Source organism: Rhamphochromis longiceps, linkage group LG15 (genome assembly GCF_057381845.1).
Source record: "Rhamphochromis longiceps isolate RC_006_pf linkage group LG15, R_longiceps_female_GT1.1, whole genome shotgun sequence".
In the NCBI taxonomy this organism is placed as follows: Eukaryota; Metazoa; Chordata; class Actinopteri; order Cichliformes; family Cichlidae; genus Rhamphochromis; species Rhamphochromis longiceps.
In genome coordinates this window covers 9188761-9216581 of record NC_140571.1, presented here as the reverse complement: position 1 = coordinate 9216581, position 27821 = coordinate 9188761, and the positions used below count along the sequence as shown (strand labels likewise).

At 40.3% G+C, this 27821-nt stretch overlaps 1 protein-coding gene across 3 annotated transcripts; it reads left to right on the top strand.

Moving 5' to 3' along the window:
* The first annotated feature begins 52 nt into the window (after positions 1 to 52).
* LOC146652030 (E3 ubiquitin-protein ligase RNF19A) lies at positions 53 to 27548 on the top strand. Of its 3 annotated transcripts, none has more exons than XM_085383086.1 (10): positions 53 to 189; positions 8291 to 8835; positions 9319 to 9806; positions 15227 to 15432; positions 16523 to 16670; positions 19127 to 19289; positions 19633 to 19747; positions 23679 to 23810; positions 23959 to 24208; positions 25874 to 27548. In XM_085383086.1, the coding sequence occupies exons 2-10, from the start codon at positions 8683 to 8685 to the stop codon at positions 26160 to 26162; spliced, it is 1944 nt and encodes a 647-aa protein (XP_085239212.1). In that variant the 5' UTR covers positions 53 to 189; positions 8291 to 8682; the 3' UTR covers positions 26163 to 27548. The 3 variants fall into 3 exon arrangements, with proteins under 3 accessions (XP_085239212.1, XP_085239210.1, XP_085239211.1); XM_085383084.1 differs by having other exon boundaries at positions 23938 to 24208; XM_085383085.1 differs by lacking the exon at positions 53 to 189 and adding an exon at positions 5655 to 5811 and having other exon boundaries at positions 23938 to 24208.
* Positions 27549 to 27821: the final 273 nt, after the last annotated feature.

Genomic DNA, 27821 nt, shown 5'->3' with positions numbered 1-27821 from the left:
CCTCTCTGCAGCTCCGTCGGGCGGACACGGTTTGTGTGAGGCAGTGAAGAGGAGGCGACCTGGGTGGGGAGTGGAGGGAGGTGGGTGTGGGTGTGGGGTGCAGATTTCTGTGCTACTGTTTGGTCCTCAAGGGGGAGGAGCCAGTTGTCGATTCTACGCTTGCGAGGAGAGAAGGCGCCGTGCAGAGAGGTAAGATACCCTTTACGTAATAGAAATTATTGTGCGTTTTATCCGCTGCCCGGACACACTTTCAGATGCGCATTCAGACCCTTTTTATTGGTGTTTTTCACTCGTGGCCGTGTGGGGTACGTGGAGGTGGAGGTGAATACGAATACGTAGGCTGACATGCCACTCCCTGCAATAGCATACTGATGCTCCGGACAAATCCTCATTAAATGATTCAAATATTCTGTCAGCATGCCCAAATAACCCCAATAAGAGTGGTACTTGCGCTCGGCTGCCTTATAATAACCCGCTTTTTTCATTCATATAATTTCCAGATGCACTCCCAAGATGAACCCCGCAGGCCCGTGGTTTATTCTTAAAACGATACTTTATATTATTGAGTAGTTTAAGGTAATTGCGGTATAACTGCATCATTTTTAACAGTGCTTAAACATGTGTGTCAGAGAGTTAACGTGGATTTAGAAGACATGGTCTAACAGTGTTGTAAAATTCTACAACAATAGTATGATGTCTTATCAAACTAAATCCCCTATGCTGCATGCGGTTATTCAATACAGTCGAGTAGACTATAGGTTTTCACAGGTCACTAACACTGTCCGCTACGCGCCGCATGGCACAGAAGCTCAATATTTTGGTCAGGGATGCCGTGGAGCGCTTAAGTGCGCGCGCCAGTGTGTGTCTATGTGTGGGTAGGCTGAGGTCACTCTCATGCCTCTGAAACCCGCATTGCTGATGCGGGCATCTGTCCAGTGGAGGGATATTTAATAGGGTGTATCATCACGCTTCCCTCCACCGAGGCAGAACTCAACATCCGTCTGAAAACTACTATTTATTTCACTCTTTTTATTATTATTATTATTATTATTATTATTATTATTATTATTATTATTATTATTATTATTATTTAAAATAGCAACAGCTTATTAACAGGTGTCACATCGTCGAAAACGCCTCCAAAGCGAGAAGATACTGTAATAATGGCTGTGACAGCAAGGTTCATGCAGAGGACAGGATTCTGAAAAAAAAGTACTCTGTTTCTTCCCTGTTTGGCTTTTCAGAGGATGGGAAGCTGCTTTGGGGCAGAATCCTGATTGTGTAATAATCCCATCTGTTAGAGGTGGAGTGGCATAAACAAGTATAAACGCTAACTGTAGGTAATTATTCGTGAAGTCAGAGTTAAGAACAGTGAATTCGTTTTTTTTACAAAGTGTACCTTTGCTCACTTATAAAAAATAGCATGGGGGCATGATTTAAAAACATTGAACTCATGGTTTCACTGTAATTGTATGATGTATGATTGATGACGACATTCTTTTGACCCACAGCAGGTATCTGAAAAGGTCAAATGTCACAGCAATAGATCATTACTCCCTTGAAGTGTTTTATAGTTCTCTATATATCCCTGAGGTGACTCCGTTGTAGTCTGTGTATACATTAATGAAGCACATTTGGGATAAACATAAAACATTTTGAGTATTTTAAACCATATCTAGACATTTTACTCAGGTAATTTCTTATTGTGCTTTAATAAATTTGGGGAACTCACAAGAAAATGGTCAAAACAAGAAGCAGCAGATATCGATTTTCTTTTTTTCAGAAAGGCCGCATCCCAGATGGCCTGCATCACTACTAACAGTATCAGTTTGTGTGACCTTCCCTGCCAGTTTGCAACACAGACTTTCTGATAAAAAGTCTCAAAGTCAAAAACATCTGACATCATCACAACTTTTCTTTTAATCTTTGTAAAGCTCCTCTGAAACCGCAGAGGACAAATGGGATGACCTTTTATGCATGTATCAGTAAAACAGCCTTGCCAACTTTGCTCACGTGTGCTTTCTGTGGGAAACTGTGTGAGTGTGTGTCACTCTTTTTGGTCACAGTAAAGGCGGTGTGAATCAGCATGCTGATTCATGTCAGAGGATAACAATACAAGACTCCTGCACATGCCTTAGTATGTTATGTAATAATGTCCAGTGATACTGTGCCCGAGGGATCTGTTTTCTTTCGCCTCTTTGAAATAAATAAAAAATCAGTGTTTGCTGCTGTGAATTAAGACTAAAATGAGGGTTTTAAGCTTTTGTTTTGCGTTGACAGGACATGAAAGGAGGGCAGTTTCACAGTATTACTTCCTTTGGCTTGCTAAAAAAGGAAGTTGTGAGGAGTTTAAACAGGTTACAAGGTGACATCTTGTTTAAATCATCTTAAGATCCTAGCTCCTTTTCACCCATTCCTCACAGCTCAAATATACACAGGTGATGGTATGATTTTATGGATGAAGAAAAAGAAATGGGCTGAAAAGTTCGATTTGGAAGTAATTACTTTCTTAGAAACTTTCATGGATTACAGAGAATTTTTCGTTTAGAACCGAAATTGGTTATTTTTCTTCTGAAAATATTATATATATAGATTAACTCCAATGGGAGTCAATTCATTGTGATTTGTTTGTACCCTGAGCTCTGAGAAAATTATAGTGGGTTGTGCTTTGAACTTGTGGCGCCTAAGCACTCAGATGGATTAAGTAAACACATAACAGCAGGTTATGGTTCACATTTTCTGGTTTCGCTCATACTTTGTGGTGTGAAGATTCTAAACCTTTAATGGTACTGACAGATTTTGAGATTTCAGCATGTTATTTATTTCAAAAAGATTCATAATAGATTCCATTCTTTTGTTAGTTATTGGCATTATTCACACAGTCTCTTTGAACTTTGAATCCCAAATGTGTGATTCACAACTTGGTTGTCATCGTATAAACTCACTGACTAATTCTCGTGACTATATTTATTCTGTTCATTAACTATATTACGTACAGTATAAAGACCTGATTTGAAAATGGTATAAATGAAAGGTGGTTTATGCTATGAATTTGTTATGAGTTATGAAGTATGAATAAGTAATTAATATTATATGCTAAATAATAATAATAATGACTAAAAATGAATGTCACTTAAGATTAATATTATCACACCGAAGAGCCTGCTAATGCGATTTACTAACAAATGGTAATCCGCTTACACTCTAGGTATAACGGAAACCCATGCCATGAAGCCCCCAATGCACAGTTTCTGTGCTGATGTTAATACGTTGGAGGATATCCTCTTAGAGCAGCATGTGAAAGCTAGAGGAGCCGCACCCTGCCGGCCGTGAAAACAGTGCAGGTTATAGATACTTCAGCTTCACAAACTTTCTAATGCCAATTCTCTAAAGCCTAAGCTAAAACACAGTTAATTGAAAATTAATTGATTCAGCTAATGGGGCCTTGTCTTTCTTTTGTTCCCATAATACATGTAATAGAGACAACATGTTAATAATACCTGGACCAAAGAGAGAGTGTGTGCTCACTCTTTATGGACAGCATCTCTGTGTTAACTGTTGTTGTCCTGAGTTTTCTGAGAGATGACAGCAGGGCTCTTCTCTCTCTTCTTGTCTCACAATATATAGAGAGATGGATTGTTGATTCATTTATTAGGAGAGATGCGCAGCTTGGCAAAAAAGTGCTTGAGTGTATTGTCAGTAGCCAGAGACTGCAACTGCAGTGGTTTTGGAGTTCTGTGAATATCTCACCATGGTAACAGCACCACATCACTCATTTCTGTTATCTAATTATTCCATTTGAAATATTTAAAATGAATAATTTTTTAACTAACTATATCTCTTTAGAGTATATGTAGATATAGTATGTATGTTATAAACTATGTGTGGCATGCGTTACATAAGGTCAAAGTTGTGTTTGTGTGTGTGACAGTGTCACGGTCACATTCATATGCTTGTTCTGATACACTGGAACCATGTGATTCCTGATTTGAAGATGTTCTTGAATGAAATTTCTCCCATTATCTTGTTGTGTATCATGTAATGCGCATTTCCCTAACGTGAACCTCATGAAGTTATTATTATCATGCTTATCTGTCCGATTTTGATGGTATTGTTGACATTGAGCTGATCCGAAAAGCAGTTTGTACTAATTCTGACCCTGTTCTAGCAACTGATCATGGAAAACAGATAGCATCTTCTTGGCCATTTCATCTGTGTATCCACATAATTAGGTTACGTATATATATGATGATGTGGGTAAATGTAAGTGTGTGCATGTGCATGTCAGTATTTTCAGTTGATGGGAGATCTGTTTCTAAATCATGATGCATTACAGTTGAAGGATGCTCTGTAGTTTGGAAAGCTGGACTGCAGCAGATATTTAATTAAAAGAACATAAGCAAGCAAGAGAAACAAGAGAAAAAAAAGAACCAAGATACCCAGAAGGATTGCAGCTCAGTGGTGACTTAAGTTTAAGGCACTTAGTTGAGAGACTCATGCAATATTCAAACTGCCTTTCTTGAATGTTCAGCCATAACTAGACTGAAAATCTTCTTGGTAGTTCTGCTAACTTGGGATGACCCTCATCCTAATAACCTGGAGCTCAAAAATCCTTGCCAGGTCCGACAGCAGCATGAATCAGCACTAAGTTACATTTAGTCATTTGGAGCCAAAACCCAGCAAACTTTACAGACACTTAGCAGAGAATTACAATCACTATATATATAATATATATAGTATATAGTAGTATAGTATATAAAGTCTTATCTTATCTTATCTTATCTTATCTTAATGCAAAAAAGAGTTAAACATATAAGTAGGTAAATTATTCTAGTAAAACATCAGAAATTGTACTTCAATGAATCCATAAAGAAATCCAGTATGTGGTTTTAGGCTGTAATCTAGTCAATTAGATTTTGAGACGTTCTGTTTCTTGTTGCTATAATGTTCTGTACAATCTGATCTCAAATGAGCAGTCTCTACAAAGGCACTGCCTGCTTATCTCTTCATTTTTACTTCATTTCCTCACAGTGACAACTTATCTAAGTCGTTAGGCAGCGAATTGTGTTGTCTAATTGCTTGGCAATCTGTCTCATAGTGTAGAGCAACAAACCCACCGAGCTATGCTTTAAAAACACTCAATACTACATGCATCAGTTTGCCGGCGTGCGCTTGAGTGTCTTCATTTGCATAATTATATGTACGTGAGCATATAAGCATGTGCGCTTTTGATGTTTTCATCTGTGGGAATTATTTCTATAAATAAACAGCAGCTCAGTGGTGTGTTCATCACAGAGGTTGGTGCTTTGGTGAAGGTCAGTCCCCACAGAATACGGATGATGGGGAAATTCAAGTGGATGCACATTTGGGATGCTATATTAGGATAGAACTGTGTTACTAGACTCTGGACATAGCTGGATATAGAAATGATGAGCTGGTTGCTGCTTTGTTTTCCACTGGATTGCTTTACTTAAATATTTATTTTAGAGCAAACAAAGGCATCCATGTGAAATCCAAGCCATTAGAGGACCAGTAGTAAAGATGTTTTTAAATAAATGTGTCGAAAGTAAAGATTTTGTACCTCTGAACTCCAAATTCTTTAAACTGGTGGGTTTTGAGGAAAGGATAGTTAATTTGAAATACAAAACACCCTGGTGGTTCTTGATCTGAAGCTTTTCCTAATGATTTTGAAAAAGATTTTTGAAAAAGTACCATCATATTTAGTATCTTTTTTGGGTTCTTCAAGGGAATTCCCAAGGCAGTAAGCAATCTGGAAGACTTGGGTGGACACTAGCTGTAACTGTGTCAAATGTGAGTATGTTTACAGACAACTCTAAACAACATTCGTAGTTCTTATTGGAATATCGGTTCCAACAATTATCATCTACACTGACCAGCCACTTTTTTCTGTAGACCTTGCTAGTACCAGGTTGGATCCCCTTTTGCCTTCAGAAGTGCTTTAATGGATTGAACAAGGTCCTGAAAACATTCCTCAGAGATTTTGGTCCATAGCATTACACTGTCTGTGGATTTGTTGGCTTCACATTCAAAACGAATCTTGAGATCTGATGACTGTGGAGGCCATTTGAGTGCAGTAAATTCCTTGTCATAATTAAGAAACCAGTTTGGGATGATTTGAGTTTTGTGACACGATGTGTTATCCTGCTGGAAGATCAGAAGAGGGGTACACTATGGTCATATATATCTAAAATATTAACGTGACTCTTCAGTATATGGAGAATACTTTCAAAGGGCAAGAATGTTGGTTCTTTACCCTTAAATTACCATATACAGTAATGATCTAAAAAGGGTATTCTGTTCATGTTGATTTAACACGAATGAAATAAAGGTATAGCCCTAACTCTGGTCTCAGACAGGGAGAGAGCAGTTTAGGTACTTCAGTGTATCAGAAATGCAGATCCTTTGTATATCTCTGTTTAAAGAATGATGAAGCTTATAATATCTGCAGAATTACCTCAACTCCTGTAGTCATTGAATTTGATTTAATAATAACGATAAGGCAAGCAAAGAGATAGATAGATTTCATACATTTTACTGTTTTCCACAACTAAAAAAATACTAAAAGCAGCACTGGGGAGCTTGAAATAGATGATCTATAATCATATCACATTTCAGTCCATATTCCTTGGTCTGATTTGATGTAGTTGCATGGAGACAGCTATTTTAATTGGTCTGGGGTTTCATGAATCACCTCATGCTCCCTTTGCTCTCTGGGGCTGATTATGAAAGCTTGCTGCTGCCTAATGGATGCAGAATGAGTTGTCTGTGGTGTCTGTCACCGCCTCTCTACTGCTTCACCCTCCTGTCTCCCCCAGTCCTTTTTGTCTGATCAGTCACAAGTTTCACATCTTTCTGCTCTTTGTGTCTCATAGCAATGGCCTCACTGCTTGTCTGGGCTATATGACAAACGGGCCATGGTGCAGACAACACCCTTCCATGTGTTTGCATTTTTAAATGTATCTCATACAGAGATTCGAGAGTAAAAATGACACACCCTATGTTTGAAATAGCTGTTTGTCCAACACTATTGATGATCAGTTTTTTAAATCAGATCTCTGTAATGTGTTTGATTGATTGAAATTACATTCAGTCTCATGCCTGATTAGCACTCCACCATTTATAATACTGGTGTTATGTTATTATTAGTATTTTAAACAGGATGTCTCATGGACTCAAGATCGCTTTTCAAGAGAGACCTGTGTACAAATGACATCTACAGATTAAGAGTACACAGACTAGTAGACAGGCAGAAAATTCAAGGACACATTATAGGCGTTCAGAAATTAAGAAAAGCATGTGCAAGGACAGTTGCATACAGTTTAACATATTTTAAAAAGCTGCTATGAAATCACAGAATGTAGCTTTGCAGTCTTTTGTAGTCTTTCCATTTGTTCTTTTCCAAGTTTAATGTCAGTAAGAGGCACAGCTAATCTTAAAATGTCCAAGGACCTGTCATTGTATCCATATAAACTATCACTACAATAATAATCAAGCTCAGACAAAATTGTACCTAATACAACAGTTAATGAGAACCAATATTTGCTTTTTGTATTTGTATTTGTATTTTATATGACACTGGAGAGTTTTAATATGGACTGTATGGTGGATACTGACCTTGGTGACCTTGTGAATAGTTTTCAGTTGGTTTTATCAGAATGAAAAACAAGCTTATGTTTCATAAGATAATTTTGAAATGCAAACTTTGGATTTTTCAATAGCCCGATCAACAAGGACCCAGTGGTATATAAGATGGTGTCATCTGCATAAAAATAGGTTTCAAGATTTAGGAGGTGTAGATTATACTGTAGAAGGTGAATAAAAGACATCTAGCAATGAAAACCTGTGGAATGCCTGTAGTAATGACAGGGAGACTTGACCTGAAATCTTTGGAGACTGCTGATAGAAAGATTGTCATAAAACCATTTAATAGACTGTCATCTAAACTAATTGTAACCGATTGTATCAAAGGGGGAAATTAACCATAGAAACTAAAACCATGTTTCTGTTTCAGGTCAGACATGCTGGCTTCTGCTATAAAGTTGGGATTTTAACATTGAAGTTTAAGAGGATTGACTTTAGGAGACTTGCATCAGATTGAAACTCTTTCATTGTGTAAAACAATTTTTTAGAAGCTATGACTAGATATTCTTAATTTATTTCTTATTGTAATGTTATTTTTAGAAAATTGATATCCAGTGAACCAAAATGCACATCCAAAGGTCTGTAGTTCTTGCTGTGTATTATAGTCATTACTTACTTGTGTTTCCAGGTTGAAGGACTGCTAACAGTGGAGAAAAAGCCTAAAATGATGAACAACAGTCGACCAGTTCAGGACTAATTCAGACTTCTGTGTGGGTGGAGGAGGAAGACTGAAGAGAGACAAAGTAAACCACATGATCAGGCCTCGGAAAGGCTCCAAAACGGTGATGTTCCCCTCAGGCAGGGATTACCTCCTCCCCGTCGTCTCTCTCTCCATCTCACCCACTCACCCTCCCTCATACAACAGAGCAGCCGTCCAGCTCCAAGACTCTGAGCCGTGAGAGCGCACTGTGCTCGCCCACCCGCGCACAAACACACACGTACTCTAACATCGCTTTTGCATCCTGCTCATGGTCGTTGGCCTGTTCTCCTCAGCTGCTGCTCCCGCTCTAGTTCTAGACCATGAAGAGGCCCAAGCAGCAGACTGGGCCCTTGAGCTTCTTAAATTTCTTCAGCCGAAAGCCCAAATCAGAGCCAAGGGCGGAGAGGCCTGTGGAAGCCTGTCCCAAAGAGGAGGTGGCCATTACCCTGACCCCAAGCGAGCATCCAGAACAGGTAAGATTGATGCTTCGTCTGCTTGGAGTGAGCGTAAGCAATGAAGGAGTTCTTTATTTGGGTTTATACAAGTTTTGGTAGAGTATGGTAGAGTATTATGGCATATATGTATACCATTTTGAAATTTGTGTTTATTTTTGAAATTTGTAGCTCATACAGGATCATTATCCTTGCATCAGTCAGAAGATGAAAATGTCTCACAGAAAATGTCGAAAGAAAAGCAACAAAGCTATTGATCATTAACTTTAGAGCCATGCCCGTTTGCTTGCTTTGTTCTGCGCTGCTACTGAACAAATCCATTAGTGTGTTTGTACAATTAATTGATCATTTGTACAAATGACGTTGCCAAGAAACCAAATGAATTACAGCATTCCAGCTATGTACACACTTACCAATACTCCCTTCATTTCTAAGAGCCCTTCATTCTCATAAGCGTGCTGTGTTTGGATTTGGTAAATCACCATATCCTATAACTGTTCTTAGGACCTCACAGCAGAAGAGGCTGGAGAATCAAGAGTTTCTGGAGCAGAAAAAGGAGAAGGAGGAGGTCCGCCAGCATCACTGGCTGAGGTGGGCGAGAACAGCGCTGCCACAGTCGAGTGCGTGGGTGGGGTCAGCCGGGTGTCCACCGTTGTCCTGTCCCTCTCCTCCTCCAGCCAGGACCAGCTATTGGACGAACACCTAGAAGAATGCCCACTGTGCCTGCTCAGTCAACCGCGCTGCCACTTCCCGCGACTCACCTCCTGTTCTCACAGGGCATGCTCTGACTGCCTACGCCAGTACTTGCGTATTGAGATATCGGAGAGTCGGGTGGGCATCGCGTGCCCGCAGTGCCCGGAAACACTGGCACCTCTGGATGTTCGTGCCATTCTGGATGATCGGGCATTGCTGGAAAGGTTTGAGGAGTACCAGTTGAGGCGTTTTCTGGCTTCTGATCCAGATACACGCTGGTGCCCTGCGCCTGACTGCAGGTGAGACGTGAACTGATACCATCTACCAACAGGCTGTTTTAGGCATCAAGAACAGTTTCAAGCATATTGTAATAAAACTAGAACATCTTGTTTTTTTATTGCTTATATCTAATAAAGATATAAGCAAAAAACTGTTAATTAGAAGGGAGAATAATATTTTGGAAATTAACAATAATGACTTTGTTTTGTGAAAAAATAGGTCTTTTATTGACATGATTGACACAGCAACAATCCACTACAATTTAATTACTTATTAAAAAAAACATTAGAGCTAATCCAGCACTACAATGTGGCAGCCCTTGTCAAATTCTTGTCATCCCACCGCCGGCTTTATTTTGTAAAACACAAGACTGACGCATTTGTCACTGTCAGAATAATTGACTTAGATTTAAGAGGATAATTGGCAGCATTTTTAAAGCTTTTTCCATAGTTCACCAAGTTTGCTGCAGTTTATATATTTTGCAGATCCCGAAAGAGAATGGACTGTGAATAAACCAGTCCTCTACGTATTGGTAAGAGTTACTCTTTGAGGCCTCAAACAGAAATACCTAAAAGATTTTCCTTAGTGAGATGTAAGAAACATTCACCTTTAATCGGTTTAAAATGTTATTAGTGCCGTACTTAACATTTATGGCGCCATTGTATTGTTACTCTTTTTCCCTCAGAATAACTGCCTGAAATATAGCTTTCATTGAGCTGCAAAGCTCAGCTGCAATATGATTTCATTACAAAATCGATCCTTGATGTCGTCGTAAATCTTACGAGGGAAAGATGTATTTTTTTTTCTTTCCGCTGACATTGGCGTCAATCAGCTCTCTTTTTTTTTTCTGTTGTTCAGAACTGGCGCTGACACTGATCCTTTGCTATATCAGCTTAATGTTCATGCATGGGTAACTGGATAAGGGGGGCTGATGGGAAGTCACGACGTGCGTCCATTTTTTTGTGTGCAACGTTTTCAGTGGATTTTTTGTGGTCAAAAGCACGTACGCGCCAGGGCTCAGGACCCCGTTCAGTGAAAGTCTGTCAGTACTTGCTGCTCAGCGATGATGAATGAGAGGAGCAAAAATCAATACACAGTGGTGAATTAAATATAACGCAGAGAAACAGGAGATCCTGTTTTTAAAATATCTACAACAAATTCAGTGTGTTTTGCGTTTGATTTATTAGAAGGGTGTACAAGTGTGCAAAATGGCATTTTGAATAACAGTGAATAACACTTCTCACATAAAAGAGACTTTGAAGCTGTGATTAATTATGTAAACTGGTCTTTAACAGTTATGATTGGTGCATTCCTGTGTTTCCAACATGTAGAGATTCCCTGAGGTCTTAGTGACAGAAGCTTAGCTGAAGATAATGTCGGGAGAGAGACTCTCAGAGAGAGTGTGAAAACTGTGTGTTTTTGCCCTAGGTCTGACTGTGTAACACACACTTGGGTCTATGAGGGCAGCTAATCATGTTTTATCTACATGTGTAATACAAGTAGGAATTATTTAGATATCTCAGTAAAAAAACAAAAACAAAAAACCTCTACCAGATTAAAAGTACGCTCTGGGCTTCAATTTATTTTATAACCATAATCCAACATGTTACAGAAACATACCCCACACATTTATGATGTCAGAGTAGGGGGTCTATACATTTCTGAAATTCACAGGATTATATTTAAGTGTGGCCACTGTGAACAGCAATTAATACTTTTGATTTCCAGCACTCCTTTGTTCTAAGAGGATTTTCCTTGGGGCTAACGCACACAAACATGTTAAATGAGCTGACTTACCCATATCAGACACAAATTATTCATCAAAGCAGACTATTTTTAGATGTGTTAGGCCTTGTCAACACACACAAAATCATTAATTACAGTTTTGTCCTTGCATTCCTAAACATACACATTTGTTTTAATGGTTGAATTATATATATATATATATATATATATATATATATATATATATATATATATATATATATATATATATATATATATATATATAAAACACCCAGCACGCCCCTGCGGGCGGTTTATCCTTCAAGCTCGGGTCCTCTACCAGAGGCCTGGGAGCTTGAGGGTCCTGCGCAGTATCTTAGCTGTTCCCAGGACTGCGCTCTTCTGGACAGAGATCTCCGATGTTGTTCCCGGGATCTGCTGGAGCCACTCGCCTAGCTTGGGAGTCACCGCACCTAGTGCTCCGATTACCACGGGGACCACCGTTACCTTCACCCTCCACATCCTCTTGAGCTCTTCTCTGAGCCCTTGGTATTTCTCCAGCTTCTCGTGTTCCTTCTTCCTGATATTGCTGTCATTCGGAACCGCTACATCGATCACTACGGCCGTCTTCTTCTGTTTGTCTACCACCACTATGTCCGGTTGGTTAGCCACCACCATTTTGTCCGTCTGTATCTGGAAGTCCCACAGGATCTTAGCTCGGTCATTCTCCACCACCCTTGGGGGCATCTCCCATTTTGACCTCGGGACTTCCAGGTTATACTCGGCACAGATGTTCCTGTACACTATGCCGGCCACTTGGTTATGGCGTTCCATGTATGCCTTGCCTGCTAGCATCTTGCACCCTGCTGTTATGTGCTGGATTGTCTCTGGGGCATCTTTACACAGCCTGCACCTGGGGTCTTTCCTGGTGTGATAGACCCCAGCCTCTATGGATCTTGTGCTCAGAGCTTGTTCTTGTGCTGCCATGATTAGTGCCTCTGTGCTGTCTTTCAGTCCAGCTTTGTCCAGCCACTGGTAGGATTTCTGGATATCAGCCACCTCCTCTATCTGCCGGTGGTACATACCGTGCAGGGGCCTGTCCTTCCATGATGGTTCCTCGTCTCCCTCCTCTTTCTTGGGTTTCTGCTGCCTGAGGTATTCACTGAGCACTCGGTCAGTTGGGGCCATCTTCCCAATGTATTCTTGGATGTTCGTTGTCTCATCCTGGACTGTGGTGCTGACACTCACCAGTCCCCGGCCCCCTTCCTTCCGCTTAGCGTACAGCCTCAGGGTGCTGGACTTGGGGTGAAACCCTCCATGCATGGTAAGGAGCTTTCTTGTCTTTATGTCAGTGGCTTCTATCTCCTCCTTTGGCCAGCCTATTACCCCAGCAGGGTACCTGATCACGGGCAGGGCGTACGTGTTGATGGCCCGGATCTTGTTCTTACCATTCAGCTGACTCCTCAGGACTTGCCTGACCCTCTGCAAGTACTTGGTGGTTGCAGCTTTTCTAGCGGCCTCTTCATGGTTCCCATTCGCCTGCGGGATCCCCAGGTACTTGTAACTGTCCTCTATGTCTGCAATGTTGCCTTCTGGTAGTTCAATCCCCTCAGTTCTGACTACCTTCCCTCTCTTTGTTACCATCCGACTACACTTCTCCAGTCCGAACGACATTCCAATGTCATTGCTGTATAGCCTGGTAGTGTGGATCAGTGAATCGATGTCTCGTTCACTCTTGGCATACAGCTTGATGTCATCCATGTACAGGAGGTGGCTGACAACTGCTCCGTTCCGTAGTCGGTATCCGTAGCCAGTCTTGTTAATGATCTCACTGAGGGGGTTCAGGCCTATGCAGAACAGCAGTGGGGACAGAGCATCTCCTTGGTAGATCCCGCACTTGATGGTGACTTGTGCTATGGGCTTGGAGTTGGCCTCTAGTGTTGTACGCCACATCCCCATTGAGTTCCTGATGAAGGCTCTTAGGGTCCCATTGATCTTGTACAATTCTAGGCATTCCAGTATCCAGCTGTGGGGCATTGAGTCATAGGCCTTCTTGTAATCAATCCAGGCAGTGCACAGGTTGGTCAGTCTGGTCTTGCAGTCTCGGCTGATTGTTCTGTCTACCAGTAGCTGGTGTTTTGCGCCTCTGGTATTCTTGCCAATTCCTTTCTGTGTCTCGCTCATGTATTGACCCATGTGCCTGTTCATCTTAGCCGATATGATGCCTGACAGGAGCTTCCATGTAGTACTGAGGCAGGTTATTGGTCGGTAGTTGGAGGGGACCGGTCCCTTCTTGGGGTCCTTGGGGATCAGGACCGTCCGGCCTTCAGTTAGCCATTCCGGGTGTCTCTCGTTAACTAGCAGCTGGTTCATTTGTGCTGCCAGACGCTCGTGGAGTGCAGTCAGCTTCTTCAGCCAGTAGGCGTGAACCATGTCGGGCCCTGGTGCTGTCCAACTCTTCATACTGGAGACCCTTTCTTGGATATCTGCCACTGTGATGGTTACTGGACCCTGTTCAGGGAGGTCGCTGTGGTCAGCCCTCAGATCCTCTAGCCACTGAGCATTGCCGTTATGGGTTGCATCCTTCTCCCATATGCTCTTCCAGTATTGCTCCGTCTCCAGCCTTGGTGGTGCTGTTCTCTTATTGTTCCCTTGCCACTGAGAGTATATATATATATATATATATATATATATATATATATATATATATATATATATATATATATATATATATATATGTATATGTGTGTGTGTGTGTCTGTGTGGTGCATATATAAAAAAAGTAGAATTAAAATCGCTTAAAGTGGTCATTGGCTTTGCAGCTGTTTCTTTCTAATTTCTCTGTATGACAAGGCGTAGAAGTTTGTACACAATATAAATAATCCAATTATTGCTTGTTTCATGGATACAGGATACTCACTGGTATCTAGAAATATTTTATGCATGAACAGCAGCTTTGTTCTTCAGCCAGACATGTTGGACTAGAGAATCAAAGTCACTTCAAATCTGGTCTGACACCGTAGTGGAATCAAGGTAACGCTGTAATTATCTTCTTGCCTGTGTTGCCTTCAGCTTGTTTGATTCATTCGCCTGTCTGACAAACAGAAAACCACTCAGAGCTGGAAATGCCAGCCTGTCAGAGCCCTCGTTTTTCACAGCAGAGTTTGATTCCCAGAGGCATTCAGATTATTTAAGATTGCTTTTACTTTTTTTATTTTTTGGTTATAGCTAAATCACATAATCTTGTGAACATGCCTGTATCAGAAAATGGAGATGGTACTGTCTCCATTCCTCATAAACCTTATTTGATTTTATTTAACAAATGTGAGGTTAAAAAAAAATCAAGAGCCCATAACTTTAACATAATCTGCAGTTTCCTAGCAACGAGGGAGGTGTAGGTTTTCCCCCAATCCTAACCCAACAAAGAAGAAAAACCACCACAACTTTAAAGTCAACACTGCACTAAATGAATGTTTGTTAAAAAACACAACAAGCACACACACATGACCAGACTGCCTTATTTTTTTATTTAGTTATTGATACAAAGTTTTAAAAGTCATATTTGGGTATGGAGCCAATAAGATTATCATATATCTGTTTATTATCAGATGATAGGTTTTCAGTTCTGGAAAGCCGTCCCCCAGAATCCCCATCAGCCAACCGAACGTCTGATATTTTTCTGTCATTTTTATCTGTAGTTTCTCTCTTTCCTCAGCTATGCTGTGATAGCTTACGGCTGTGCAGAGTGTCCCAAGCTGAGCTGTGGCCGTGAGGGATGTGACACAGAGTTCTGCTACCACTGTCGGCAGCTGTGGCACCCCAACCAGACGTGCGACCAGGCCCGGCGTCAGCGAGCCCGCCACACCTCAGGCGGCAACGATGCCTCTACACTGTACGTCTTCAATGAAGAACCTGGAGGAGGTGAGACAGGAGCCATGTGATTAAATGAAGCTACGAGTCATTTGTGGGCCTCTTTGCTCTAAACAACCACTTGAAAAAGTCTACCTGGTTTTGCCACGAGTACTTCCAGGCCTGTATGGTTTTCAGGTCTGTTAGACAGATAGTATGGGCTCAAAATGTGGTCATAAATATTTTGTACTTGTCTATCTGTCTAACAGATAAGTTTCTTATCTACAGACTGAAATCCTGTCATGGTTATACTGTAATTTCTTCCATAATTTCCATCAAATTTGGCAGCGCCAGTAACTTACGGTAACATTGCAACATTTCATTTTGGGAAAAGTTACGTCACTTTTGGTTCACATCCTGGTATATTATAGAAACAAGTGTTTTTTGGAGGGTGGTGAGCTTTTACAGGACCCCATGCAGTCAGGTGAAAAAATAAGTACATACCATGATGTAGCTTGTAGAAATAACTTTAGCTAACTTGAAAACTAAGCAGTTTTCCATTTAGTTTTATGATTCTTGTAGAAGTCGTGGAGGAATTTTGACCCACTTTTCTTTAAATGTTACTTCAGTTCATTGAGCATTTTTTATTTTTTATGCACAACTCTCTTAAAGTCCTGCCACAGTCACTCAGGTTGAGGTCTTTACTGGGCCATCGTAACACCTTGATTCTTTACTTTTTCGGCCATCCTGTTGTAGATTTGCTGCTGTTGTTGGGATCATTGTTCAGTTGCATGATCCAATTTTAGCCAAGCTTTAGCTGTCAGACAGAGGGCCTCACATTTGATTCTGTTATATTTTAGAATACAGAGGAGTTTATAATTGACTCAATAACTGCTGCCAAGGTCCTTTGGCTATAAAACAAGCCCAAATCATCACGCCTCCACCACCGTGCTTGACAGCTGGTATGAGGTGTTTGTGTAGATGGACTATTTTGGACTGTGCATTATTAGTAAACGTATTCTCCACTTTAGTCTCATCTTTCCAACTATATTTTTCTGAACAAAATAGAGCATATCTACAAAAAATTAAACTGTTCCTTTACGATGACATATAGATATTGCTTGTTAAGTGTGTAGTAGCTGAAGTATTTCCTCCGTTGCAGATGCAGAGGAAATCAAAGCATGCCCTCGCTGTGGTGCCTACATCATGAAGACCAATGATGGCAGCTGTAACCGTATGAACTGCACTGTGTGTGCCTGTCAGTTCTGCTGGCTGTGTATGCAGGAGATTACTGACGTGCACTACCTCAGGTATGCTGTTCATGCTGAACTCACAAGAACAAGAAAACTAACAGCCAGAAGTCCTATTAAATGCTTACTCTAATGTCAAGGTTGGCTGTGTAGCAGGCAGGAGTAGGACCCAAACTCAGGACTCGGAAACATGACGGGTAAACCAAAAGCAGTTTTGTTCAACTTAAACTTAGTGCAAAAATAATGCAAGTCAGAAAACAAGGAAAACAGGAAAACTACATTTATGAATGCTCAGGAAACTCACTGCAAGAGACAACACAACCATGAAGGAGGACACAACAAAAGGCAAAGGGAAAAATGAGACAATATGTACACAGAGGGTAACGAGGGAACAGGTGGCAGGTGGGAGGGCTGCTGAAACCACTCAGATAATTAGACAGGGGAAGTAGAACTGAATAGAAAGCCCAAGAGACAAGATGTCATCAAAATAAAACAGGAAATGACTAACACTGACCTGGACTAAGACGTGTGAACTTGACACAGACAGAAGGCAAAGCAGGGAGACAACTTGGACTAAACACAGGGGATGCCCATGACAAAACACAAAGACGAGGCTCGGAAGTAACATAATGAAACAAGAAACCAACAAATAGAAACTGTAGAAAGCAAAACTCAGGAGCAAAAGGACATACTGAACTCAGAACAAAATAATCCAGAGTATGAACTTAAACCAAAGACAGAACCATGAAAAACAAACTCAAAACGCTGGGACGAAAAACCAGGACCTTGACTCTATAGCTGTAAGCCTAAGAAGCCTGATGATGATATTTTCTATTAGAAAAAAATGCTGAACATCGCCCGGTTTGAATTTCTTAGGCTTAGTTATAAGCAGCTGGTCAGACAAAAGCAACCGTCATCGGTTTTGGTAGCTGTAAAATGTTTGAGGGGGATATTCAGTGGCACAAGTTCATCCTAAAAACAATCGATTTCAGTGCATCACAACTGCTAATGCATCAACAATGCAGTAGCTAGTCAGAGATAAAAACCGTGCCAGTCAGGGAAGCATGCCCGTATTTCATAATTTAGAAGCTGCACTAGTTTAAATGGTTCATCTCAGCTTTCATTTGTTTTCACATTCTTGGAAGGGAGTCACTGCTGACTTGACATCAGTTATTCACCTCCAGTGTTTCTCCTTCCATACTCCTAAATCAGCACAATGTGTAAGTCGAGCTAAGACTGTGTTTCTCAAGCTCTTATTTGTTTGTGTTTCTATATAAATAATCTTCATTAATCTTAATTTCAATGCATATTTTAACCCCTGCTGGTTCATGCTCATCCTGCAGTAGCAGCTATACGTTGAACAATGTTATTGGGAATATATGGAATATTACCTGTGTCTTATTCATAATTTAACACAGTTAAAAACCACAAAAGCGTGGTAATCAGATTGTCAGGCATACGATTAAAAACTAACCTGACTTTAAAAAAATATATATTATTATCAACTCTGTCTTAATATAGCCCTATACAGGGTAACCAATTATTTTCTCCAGGAAGACAAAGTACTACATTTAAACTTTGATTAAACAAAAAAAATTAATACACTGTAGTTGGATACTTAATATGCACTGTATTTAATGAAAGTATTTTTTTTTTGTCATGTGAAACCAACTATTTCCGATTACCTTGTTTAATTTAATTTTGTCTTCCTTTCCCCGCTTCCTTTGTTCTCTCCTCTCCCTTCAGTCTTTTCTGGCTTTCATATAAAAAATTACAGTAGATGTTGTACAGAATGGCAAAGCTTTTAAAGTCTCACAGCGAGTTCAGAATAACGCAGCCATAATCTCTTACCATAATTTCCCCCACTCATGCTTTAAAAATCCCCAAAGTGGCCTAAATGCATACTTTGAGAAAAACATAGCCCTTGGCTGCTATTTGTGTTCTTTATAAAAGTTATTTTTCCGCTTGATTAAAATCAGACAGCACTCATCACATTGTATTGCTCTTCTAGACAGTTAAATGTTACACCACAGCGTCAAAGGCTGGTAGCAGATTAAGGTAACACTGAAGGCAAAATAGACTTTTTTAGCCAGTCATATTTTAAGTAAGAGACTAGCTATTGCTGATAAACCAATCCAGGCAGCTTTGTTTTACTGATTTCTCAAACATAAATGGTTAAATATGATAAATGAGTATTTGAATAAATTATAAGTAGTAAATGATTGCACTTCAGGAAATGAAAGCAGGACTATAATAAGGAATGCATATCAAAAATGGTTTATACGACATCAGGCGTACATGATGATGCTTTGTTGGTTATAGCAAATGATTATGAGGGCATTTATTTGAAGTCTTAAAATAAAGTACCGCTCATTTTGACAGGAATTTAATTTGTTTTTGCACATCAAAAGGGAGTTACTGTAAGGGATCACCAAGTCTGCAGGGAATGTCTGTACCAAATCTTTTGTTGTTTTACAGTAACTGATCTCTCCTGATGTGTCTGCTTTGTCTCTCAGTCCCTCAGGATGTACATTCTGGGGGAAGAAACCATGGTCTCAAACCCGCAAGGTACTGTGGCAGGTGGGCATGTTGCTCGGAGCACCTGTGGTCATCTCCCTTATAGCAGGCATTGCCATCCCAGTCATCATTGTGGGGATACCAATCTACATGGGCCGCAAGGTCAGTAAAGCCCATGTCACACTGTGTAACACACTTCACATGTGACTAGTAGATCAAAGCTTACCTTACCTTAGAAACTAAAAACATGTCCTAGGGAAATTAAGCTGCAAATGAAATCCCCTTAGATATGATTAGTTTTCTTTTTGTCAGAGCCATGGTGTGTCTTATAAAGTCTTCACAGGCATGCTGCAGTGTGTGTGTGTGTGTGTGTGTGTGTGTGTGTGTGTGTGTGTGTGTGTGTGTGTTATTGGGCATGAGTAAGTGGCTGCAGAAATAGAAAATGAAAACTCGGAGCACTTTGAATTTCAGTAATGTGATTTGTGCTCTGTTTATTACCTTTCAGGTCCATGGTCGTTGTAAGAAAAACAATATCTCAGGAAGTAAGCACTACTTGACTGTGGCAAGTGGGGTGATGATGTCAGTGTTTGTGTCGCCGGTCATAGCAGCTGTCACTGTGGGTAAGGAACATATAATAGTAATGTTACATTTTTTATCCTGCAAACCAGAGAGAAAATTCAAAGGGCAAAATATTGTTGTTGTTGATCTTGTGTTATAAAGAATGAATTTCAGTAAAAAAAAAAAGGATAAAACTGCAGAAAATGTATCCCCTTTGGAGCTCTAAGATGCTAAAAATGATAATTCGACAGATCTTTCTCTTTCGGTATAATAAGATGTAGTTTTGTCAGAGTTTTTCTAGGGCAATGCTCAGAAAGTCACTTTTGAAAAGTTTGACTAGCACACAGCTCTTTCTGGGCCATCTTGGATAGTTTCCTCAGTGATCAGAGTGAGAACTGTAGGAGCAAACCCTCATCTTTTACCATGCAATGAACTCAATTTAAAACGTAAAATGAAAGGAATAAGTAAACCTTTTGTAAAATACATTCAGTCCATTCAAAAACTGAGCGTGCCATATGATTTAGTAACTTGTGGAAACATCTTTGCCAGTCGCAAATTCAAGTAAACGCTTTCTGTATGACTGTATCAGTCTTTCACATCATTGTGGAGGAATTTTGGCCCACTATTCTTTACGGTGTTGCTTCAGTTCATTGAAGTTTGCTGGCACTTGTTTATGCACAGCTTACTTAAGGTACTGTCACAGTATTTCACTCAGGCTGAGGTCTGGACTTTGTGCCACTTCAACATCTGATTCTTTTCTTTTTTGGGCATCCTGTATTAGAGTTGCTGCTCTGCTTGGGATCATTGTCCAGTAGCATGATTCAATTTTAGCCAAGCTTTAGCTGCCACATTTGACTCTAGAGTGCTTTGGCTCTAGTGGAGTTCATGGTTGACTCAGCGACTGAAAGATGCCCGGGTCCTCTGGCTATAAAACAAGCCCGAGTCATCACGCTTCCACCACCGTGCTTAACAGTTGCTATGAGGTGTTTATGTTGATTTGCTTAATGCTGTGTTTAGTTTTCCCAAGCATGCTGCTGTGGATTATGACCAAGCATCTCCACTTTGGTCTTATGTGCTCTTATGTTCTTTTTAGAAAGATGTTTAGAAAGACTTTCTCCCAGTAACCCTACCTAATAAGCCACATTTTTCAGTCTTTTTCTTATATTTACATGTTTTCTAGTCTTTTCTTACTAGTCTTTTCTTTTTTTTACTTGTACGGTCATGTGCATTAACATTTACAAACCTGAGGTGTAGCTCTTGTTTTTTTTGGGTTTTTTTTTCACTTTTCCTAAGCATTGCACAGCCTGATCTTTGGTTGAATTTGGTGGGGTGTTCACTCCTGGGAAGGTTGTATCATTGTGGTAACATACAACTGAATGCTTCAGACCAGCAAACTGCCCAAACTTCTGCTTTTACAGAGGTGGTAAGTGTGTTCGACTAGCAGCACCCGGCTGCTACGTTCCCTGTTATTTTTTATAAAAAGCATCAAGGATGTACTTGATGCGAGTTAGAGCATAGAGTGCTGTGAAAACTTTCTTTTTTACATGACTGTATTTTTGCTTTCACCCTGAAAGTTTGATGATGGACTGATACTGATGCCTTCTGTGTTAGCTCACACTGATATGTCTGACCTAACAGCAGCTCTAAAACATCCTGCTAAACAAAAAAAAATCCCCAAAAATCATAAATCTATTTGTTTTCTAAACTCATCCTTGACTTTTAATTAATAAGGCTGCATGTGTTACCTCTATGCAGTATTGTACAGTTTATTTTATATAACTCAGCAAGACAGTGAAGAATTTTTCCTAACCTGCTGTATTTTTTCCATAAATTCTACAGATCTGAATATGCAGCCAAGCAATCTGCATAGGGTTCAGTGCCAGCCATACAAATATCCACAAGCCAGGCTTCTGTATACAAACATACCACTTTATTTCATTGCTCCACACACACACACAGTGCAAAGTAGCATTTCAGTGACTCATGCTACTTTAGGTAACAGTCCCAGCCGTGACAGAAATTCGTAAGACTTCAGTAGCGTCTTATCTTTCCCCTGCAGTGTCACAGCCATAACTGTACCCCACTCTGACTGGTCCTTGCTTGCCGCACACAAACTCAAAGACACATTTAGCCGCATTGTACTCGTCACCGTACCTCTTACCCCTGCATGTACTACTGTGCTTGCATACTGTGCAGTTTCTTTAGCCATTTTTACTTCATGTTTTACTTCATTCCACCATGTGTTTTGTCGAACATCTTCTATTTTGTGCTCTCACTGCCCTCCAACTGTTGTTTTGTTTCTCATATTTGAGTCAAAGCACTCTGTTTTTTTTGTGTGTGTCTCTCTTGGACACAGATGCACACTGTCTTTCGCTTTCACTCCTCTCCCTGTGTGATCTGTTTGGCTGGCAGGTTCATCCTCTTGCCCTGGTTTCACCCTCTTGCTGAGTCAATAGCGCCCCAGTGTTCCTGCTGTGTTAATGATGTCCCTTTGTTTGGCTGGCACTCTTCTTTGTGTTCTCAAACTCCTGTCTCAATCACAGGTTGCATAATTGCACAGCGTAGGGAGGCTGCTGGTCACCAAGCTTGGGCTTTATTCAAAGCACTTTTGTGAAGGTTACGAAGGACAATCGAAAGAAGTACAGCTCGTTAAATAAAATTTGACTTTCCCAGCGCAGCTGTGCCCTGCAACATTCTAACTTTGCTCTGCTAATATGATGAGTCGATCCATAAGAGTGACTAATGATCTATTTTTGTGAAAACTGTCTTATTGTATCCTGACAGGGTATGTACTGCACATTTTTAGAGCTTCTAAGGAAACATTTGTGTTCATCTCTACATTCACAAATGTAACAAAGAAGACACTTTTTGTTTAGGTGTCTACTGCGCAATTGTCCGCACCATAATCAGTTCATATTAATAACAGTAATTAACCAGGAAACACATTTCACCTCTCTTTCTAATTATTTGCCTCCTATAATAAATACTACATACAGCATAAAATCCTATATATAAATGATGATCATGATCAAAAGGACGAAATAGGAAAGTTAAAAAAAAGTTTGTTATTGCTAAAATAGACCAAAACACAGCTTCTTACAAACAGCACATAAAATAGATGACTAAAGGAAGATCCAGTTGCCTGGATGTCTGCAACTAAAATTATTTTTAGAAAAGCTTGGAAGGAAACCAATGTTACTCACTTAAAGAACATAATAATTATGAGGATATAATTTCAGAGAAAATGAGTTTTTCTTCCTTTTTTAGGTCCACTCTATATGCCTAATTTTTTCCAGTTACTTGGGGCTAAAACGCCTTAAAAAAAACAAGCCTGTGTCTATAAATGCCTGGCAGCTTGAATGTGTCCAGTCCAGGGTAAAGCGGGAAAGGCTCCCCCTTGTGTTTGTTTTGTGTTGTTGTTGTGATAATAATAATAATGATAATGATAAAAAGACAATAACTGAAGTCCTTAAAGGGGCACTTTGTGTAAAAATGATTGAGAATGCATCATGTCTTGATGCATTCTCAATCATCCAAGTGACTTCTTCAGTCTCAGCTGACTGCAGGTTTCCCCAATCTTAGAAACAGTACATTTACATAATGACTGAAACCAGCCCCTTGAAGGAACATTGGGCTGGGAGGTCAAATGTACTGTTTATAAGATTTGGGGAAACCTGCAGTCAGCTAAGGCTGAAGAAGTCACTTGGATGAGTGACGAAACGTTTCTCCCACTGAAAACACTACGTCCAGATGAACTGAATCAACCTTTGGAGGTCGATCATATCATCATATTTTGATTTCAAATGCACTACCGTAGCGCACAGAGGCAAGACAATGCTCAAAAACCCTTACGGGCCTATCTGTAATCCAGTGCTTCACCATTACAAAGACATTTCGGTTATATGATTATTAACATTAAGCACAAAGTCCAGAAAAGTCATTATGAAAAATATGTTAAGAACGAGGTCTTTACTCTTTGCTGTTTTCTTTCAGGTGTGGGTGTACCGCTAATGCTGACTTATGTCTATGGGGTCGTTCCCATGTCACTCTGTAGGAACGGTTGGTGTCGACCGCAGAGTGAGCCCCCTGAAACACACAAAATCCAGCTGGAAGACTTAGCCAACTGTGAGTATCAATAATTTAATCAGTCTATAGTTCAAGTTAGGGATACTGTCTGACCGTATGAGTAGTCGGTTATGATTTGTGCCCCGAATTTTGACCCGATCTGATGAAGTTTCAACTTCTCTTATAGATCTTCTATTCTCTCATGTAGTCAGTGATCACTGGACGGGTCAGAACAACCCAGCACTCAACAACACCAGCGTCCAAGAAGTTCGAGTCAGTGTACAGGAAGTAGGCGACCTCCCAAGTACGAGCACCACACCGCCAGAGCCAGATAGATATGCCGGATTGGATGAAGCCACAAAACGCCATGGATACACCCAGCAGGACAGACAGTCTGACTGCAAGGTGGTTATTGTGCCTGATAACAAGACTGATGAGATGCAAATGATTCCTTTAAGGTAATTATTGCCTTTACAATTTCCTCAGATGTTTACATGTTTTTACACAGGACTTTAATATTTGAAAGCAACCATTTATAGTTTCTCCTGCTTTAATGCCTATACTTCAGCTCAATGACTTGTTTGTCCAATGACTGATGCATTAATGTTTATATAAAATAACTTGCCACTTGCACAGTATTGTGTGTAAAGGTTTTAGGTATGTTCTCGCAATTAAATTAAAGATATCTTGTGGAAATTTTCTTTTAAGCAAACAAAAGTTATTCAGAGTTAATCAAGAAAATCTTTGGCTTGAAGTCACTGCCATCTGAGATGCGAGTGGAAGAGTGGAACATATCAAGAAAGCAGAGTCCTCCTCGCTACGGAGCTGTCATTTTAAAGTAATGTCACTGGCGCAGCTGCGTCATCTGTTTTGTTACAGCAGCCGGCCGCTGCATTTTATTATCTTTGTTAGATGAGCATAAAAGTTTTCATGGCATCATTGATTTAAACTTGAAAAATGATGGAGTGCTAGCCTTTATTTACACTGACAGATGGGAGACACGGCGGGAACAAATCAGAGATGACGAGATGCGGGAAGTTGAGCTCGACACAAGACACAGAGAACAAAACAGGAATTAAACAGGAGGAGAGACAGAACAGGACCGGATAATGAGATTAACTTGCAGACAGACAAGGCTAACACAAAGATGAGACAGAGGGAACAGGACAGGAATGCTAAAGGGAACTAATAAACCTAAAATCATCGATACTAAGAAGTAGAGGCAAAAATAACAAAACAATAGGGAACCAAAACCAGGGATCAAAATAACTTGTAAGACCAAGAAATTACAAAAACACTATCAACATAAACCACTTTAAAAATCCAAAAAGAATAAAGAACTGACAAAACTCTAAACTCTGGGTCAACACTCCATGGATCTTGACACCAGAATAGCTGTGTATATACATTTTTTGTTAGTCTTACAAACATATATTTGCTAAGTCTAACTTTCCCCGTGGTCCTTATAGTCTGACTTCCATAGAGGATACACCCTGTCTCCTCACTCCTCCCTCTTTGAGAGACCCTTTTAGGTATTCAGACTTCCTTTAACATGCTTAGATTCATTTTCACGTCAGCGGCAGGTGGATGGAGTAGAGAGGAGGTGAGGAGGCACAAAACAGAAAAATGAAAAGCACCCATCTCTGTTTATTTGCAAGCACTCCTCTTCTGCAGCGGAGGCTGGGCCATTGCTGCATTTGTTGGTGCATTACCACCACTTGTTAGTCAGTGGGATAAAGCAGCTGTTACATATTGCTATTAGAGTTCAGGAGATACACCTTAAAGTTAATGGAGCAGTAACCAAATAGACAAATGCACACACAACTGAAGCAAACCACCACAGTATTCTGTATATCAGTCTTTGCTTTTAAAACAGTACTTGTGCAAGTACTTGCTTGTATTTCTTGTAAATGCATTTCTAGACTGATTCGATAATGTTTGGTCAGGACTCTGTGTGCCACTATGTCTCATCACCAATGACAGCTCTTTATGACTTGCTCTGTGAGCTTGATGTCTTCTGCTGAATAATGATTTTTGGATCGACTGGAGTGCACTATGGAATGGCAATATTTTTGGACGGTACTGTATAATGACTCCACTGTGTTTCTTCATTGTGACCGCAGGGAAAGAACGAATATTGAGGTTCGCGTTGAAATTGAGACCCACCCCAGGGGCGCCCGCCAGTCCAGCCTAAGTAGCATCCTGTCTAGCCGCAGCTTGTCAACGGAGTCACTGGGACAGCCGCAGCCCCAGTCCCAAGACTACCCGTGTGCCTCAGAACGAGAAGAGAGACGAGAGGGGGGAGAAGGAAGAGGAGGAGGAGAGGAGCAGGAAGGACGAGAGAAACCAGGAGGGGAAACGGGAGAAGACGAAGGGACGGTTTTCCCAGTCTTTGAAACGGACGGTGTATGAGGTTCTTCAATGCAGGTGTTGTGCTTGGTTGAAGATTTCGTCAGGTTTTATGGATGTACACTAATCCATCACCTGACATTGGATTGACCTGAGAATAGTTGGCAAAGGTCACCTTCTGCTTCCAAGATGGGCCCTCCAACCAGATGCCTTGTAGCTGCACCCTCTGAGGAAGATGCGGGTTTAGAAATAAAGATGAGAGTGTGTGTTTGAGTGTGTGTATGAGACAAAAAGCATGAGGCTATGATATTTTAAAAAACCCAGGAGGGCTATATACTGTAAAGCAGACAGGAGAGCATGTTAGCCGACTAGTCCAGTCTGTTTTTTTTTCCTATGTTGTCCTTTCTAAAAGAAACTACCTTTCTCTCCCTCTCATTTAAGTCTATTTCATGAAGTCCTCCCCTTCATCTGGCTCTGCTCTTTCAGCGATCTTGCCTTCCTCACCCTTTACAAATTCAGAGACCACCAGAAGCATGAATTGTTTTATGGGGGACTAAGACTCTAACAAATGTCCTGTCAGTGACTTGATGTAAACATTTTCCCAAAACATGCTGCAAAACAGGATGATTTTTTCTTTTGTTTTAATCTAAATGGGTATTTCAAGCATCTTATGATGCAGTGTTCACACATGAATTGGGCAACCTTAAACAGATGATGCATGCTGCACTGTTCGATTACGCTTCTGTCAAAGAAGTCTAGTGGAAGATTAAATTTGAAACTAAAGCCTCGAACTGCTATTTTTTATTGGATTCAGGGGTGCTCTGTGACAATGTGCCAGTGACTAGAGGGCTTCTAAATACCAAGAATTACGATTTATCACAGATCCAGTCTTCCATGAAAACAGGTGGAGGCGGGGTTGGAGGGTTTTCTTTTGCATTGTTTCAGTGCAGCTTTCAGCTTTCAAGAAGCTGTTTCTTTTTTTAAACTGAAGAGAGAGATGATTCTTTAGTTTGTAAAAATGCTCACTCTGATGCAGGACGACGTGGGAGCGACACAACCTTCTTGAATTTTAAAACGCTGCATGGTTCTCCAACTTGCTGTATCCAGAATAGCAACACATTAACACGTGCAGATTGGCACATACTCACATGATCACATGCAAAGCAGTCAGTGTAGTTGCAGTAGTGTGTGCTGCTCAGGGCATTAAATATAAACTAAAGACTCTCTCAAATGACCACAGAGCACCAAAATTACTACAACAGCAAGCATGCCACCGCAGGCTAAACCGTAATAACTCGTTCTAGATGATTTGTGAGAAATCCGTGACTATACAGTACACGCACTGCTTAGCTTCCTGAGTGTGACATACTTGTGAGATGAGCTTAGACTTAAAATGAGAAGTTGTAATCTGTGCTGGGTTGTGGAGAGAATTTAAATAAATATTTCACCATGAAGGAAAAAAACAACAAATTTCATGTTCTCTATGTCTCAAAAATTATTTTTCTTTGGTACAAGTACTTGTAGTTGTGGTCAGAAGATTACATTAACTCATCCATGGGCATGGATGTTAGGGTAATGTGGTGGCTTTAAATTATTTCTTTGAACTGTTGTACAGCATACATCTTTAATGACTTTTAAAAAAAAAGAAAAAAAGAATTGGGTGTAATTCACACGGGGTTAAAAGTATGCATACTGGCTCAAATATGTACATACACTCACTTA

Coding starts and splice junctions, on each gene's coding strand:
- LOC146652030 (XM_085383084.1), top strand. CDS start 8,683: ATGAAGAGGCCCAAGCAGCAGACTGGGCCCTTGAGCTTCTTAAATTTC. Junction 19,290..19,632: donor CAATCTACATGGGCCGCAAG/GTCAGTAAAGCC, acceptor ATTACCTTTCAG/GTCCATGGTCGTTGTAAGAA. Junction 23,811..23,937: donor GCTGGAAGACTTAGCCAACT/GTGAGTATCAAT, acceptor CTTCTCTTATAG/ATCTTCTATTCTCTCATGTA.